The sequence below is a fragment of the Mandrillus leucophaeus genome, unplaced genomic scaffold (genome assembly GCF_000951045.1).
Source record: "Mandrillus leucophaeus isolate KB7577 unplaced genomic scaffold, Mleu.le_1.0 Scaffold9, whole genome shotgun sequence".
NCBI classification, from domain to species: domain Eukaryota; kingdom Metazoa; phylum Chordata; class Mammalia; order Primates; family Cercopithecidae; genus Mandrillus; species Mandrillus leucophaeus.
The window spans coordinates 9,230,652-9,232,990 of record NW_012109807.1 but is presented as its reverse complement, the minus strand read 5'-3'; the positions used below and the strand labels follow the sequence as shown (position 1 = coordinate 9,232,990).

The window sequence follows — 2,339 nt, the reverse complement described above, 5'->3', positions numbered from 1 at the left end:
AAAAAAAAAAAAAAAAACACACACACACATGGTGATATCTCTAACTCCTCAGGTCATTAAGGCTCAATTCCAGGAGGGGGGACTCTAAAGAAGCCTCTACAAGGGCTCTAACCCCCCACAAAATTGAAACCAGTGCTTAAAGAAAGATTAAACATTAGGTCAGATCAAAAACAAACAGAAGGCCGGGCACGGTGGCTCATGCCTGTAATCCCAGCACTTTGGGAGGCTGAGACGGGCGGATCACGAGGTCAGGAGATAGAGACTATCCTGGCTAATACGATGAAACCCCATCTCTACTAAAAAATACAAAAAACTAGCCGGGCGAGGAGACGGGCGCCTGTAGTCCCAGCTACTCGGGAGGCTGAGGCAGGAGAATGGCGTAAACCCGGGAGGCGGAGCTTCCAGTGAGCTGAGATCCGGCCACTGCACTCCAGCCTGGACAACAGAGCCAGACTCCGTCTCAAAAAAAAAAAAAAAACAGAAAAAACTCTTCTCCAAAAGTCCTCCTTTGATCACCATAACAGAATATATCAACACATCTTGAAACATAATTAGAGTGCCTTAAAGTGCAAAAGAATTGGCAAACAGGTTTATTTAGACCAAATGTAACTGTATCACACATCAGGTAGTCAATTTATGAAACTTCCTTACCCTATAACATAGGCTGGGTGAAAATACCATTAGACATAAGAAGGGTTTAGATTAACCCATGGATAGCAGCTCTGTAACAAGGGAAGAGAAAAAGCAGTGTCTTGGAACTGGCTTCTAACCTTCCTGTGTGAAGCCAAGAAAAGCAAAATGCATTACTATAAAAAGGCTATTGTTGCCACTGTCAAGCAACCCAGAGCACTGGACTAATGTGATAAGGAGTCGTATCCTGTGTGGTAATCTTTTAAAATCAACTTTTCAGTCTTTTTCTTCACCAGTTAAATAACCCTCTGCGATTTTCCCCTTTCCACATATCCTATTATCTAAGTGGAATAGGTCATCTGCTTTTCATTTCCATGTCTTGCTTTCCTAATTCTTGTTAGCTGTCTCATACAGATATCCACATTCAAGCCTGCTATCCTTATGCTGCTTAAGAGATGCCTGAATTTAACATCCAAACGCCTCATACAATCTCCCCCAGTCAATCCTGAGAAAATCCTCTCTAAATTCCCATCTGATCACTGCCCAGTGATGGCAGCAGCAGCCCTCAGAAGCCCAAACTCACATGGTACTTTCGTGCTGCCGCCGGGGAGTGACAAAGAGCATGCGGGTGGGGCGGGCACTACTGGCATCTGGGTGGGCACTCCAAGGCTTGGCATAGCTATGATCCAGAAAAACCAGGTCCAGCTCCCGTTCGTGCACTGAAAGCTGGAAGAGCAGCGAGGTGCCCATGCGTCGAGCTGAAGTCTGGAAGTCCCTCTCCCCACCCCGGTGGGCCATGTCAGTGGAGGGGCAGAAAGTCAGAGCAAGGGTATCTGCATGCTAGTCACCTGCAGTGAGAAGTTTCAGTTTAGGTCAATTCCAATATTCTGAATTTCTCCCAAACTACACCATCTAACACGCTTACTTTTGTAACCTACTATCATTCCTGTTGAGTATCCATTTCACAGCAGACCTCTGGTGGGGAGGGTTCGTGGAATCCCACACCAACACCAAAAAAAAAGGGAAAAAAAAAAAAAAAAGAAAAAAAGAAAAACGAGGTGCCATGAGTTGTCCCATACTCAACCTCTAGCGAACTGAAATTCGCTAACGGGAGAGCTCACCGACCCCGAGGTTCAGAAAGACCTGGCGTGGGCAGACACTACACCTGCTCGGCCAGCACAACCTCCTAGGTGCGCAGGAAGCGTTCCGGCAAACGGGAAATCACAAACGTGAGTTCGTCGAAAGCTAAGGTTCCCTGTCGCTTCACATCATCCTCTACCGACGATGCCGACAGAGCCGGGGCCGCAGCAGGAGCGTGGGCACCGCTAAAGGACAGGGCAACGCGGGCCTCAAAAAAGCGAATCCCAGCTAGGGCTCCCTGTCCTTCGAGTCCCTCGTACCGCGTGAAACAAAAGTTCTGTCGGTACTTCGCAATATTCCAGAGTTTATATGAAAAGGAGAGCTCCCCCCACAAAGCCTGTGACAAAATGGTCCCCGTGGAAGCCCTTTCGCCCGCACCCCCGGCGAGGCGTCCCCAGCAAACCGCCCCGGACCCCGGCGGCCCCGCAGGCGTTCCCGCCACTGAGCCTCCATCGAGGAGACAAGGCCATGACTCGCATTTTACAGACGAGGTCGCCAGCTCGGGGAACTGAAGCGACTTGGCCAAGGTCATGCAGAGTTCGCGACGAGGAGGAGCCTCCTGGCCCCCG

At 49.4% G+C, this 2,339-nt stretch overlaps 1 protein-coding gene across 4 annotated transcripts in view; it reads right to left on the bottom strand.

Moving 5' to 3' along the window:
• The window catches only part of KANSL3 (KAT8 regulatory NSL complex subunit 3), a 45,392-nt gene extending 43,873 nt beyond the window's left edge, over positions 1-1,519 (bottom strand). For 2 of the 4 annotated variants that reach the window (XM_011969640.1, XM_011969641.1), the window contains exon 1: positions 1,214-1,519. Coding sequence is in view for 2 of the 4 variants with exons in the window: in XM_011969638.1 (XP_011825028.1) it covers positions 1,214-1,428 (215 nt within the window). In the remaining 2 variants the exon portion in view is untranslated. The remainder of the gene's footprint in view (positions 1-1,213) is intronic. The other 2 variants (XM_011969638.1, XM_011969639.1) reach the window with 1 other exon arrangement.
• Between the last annotated feature and the right edge of the window lie 820 nt (positions 1,520-2,339).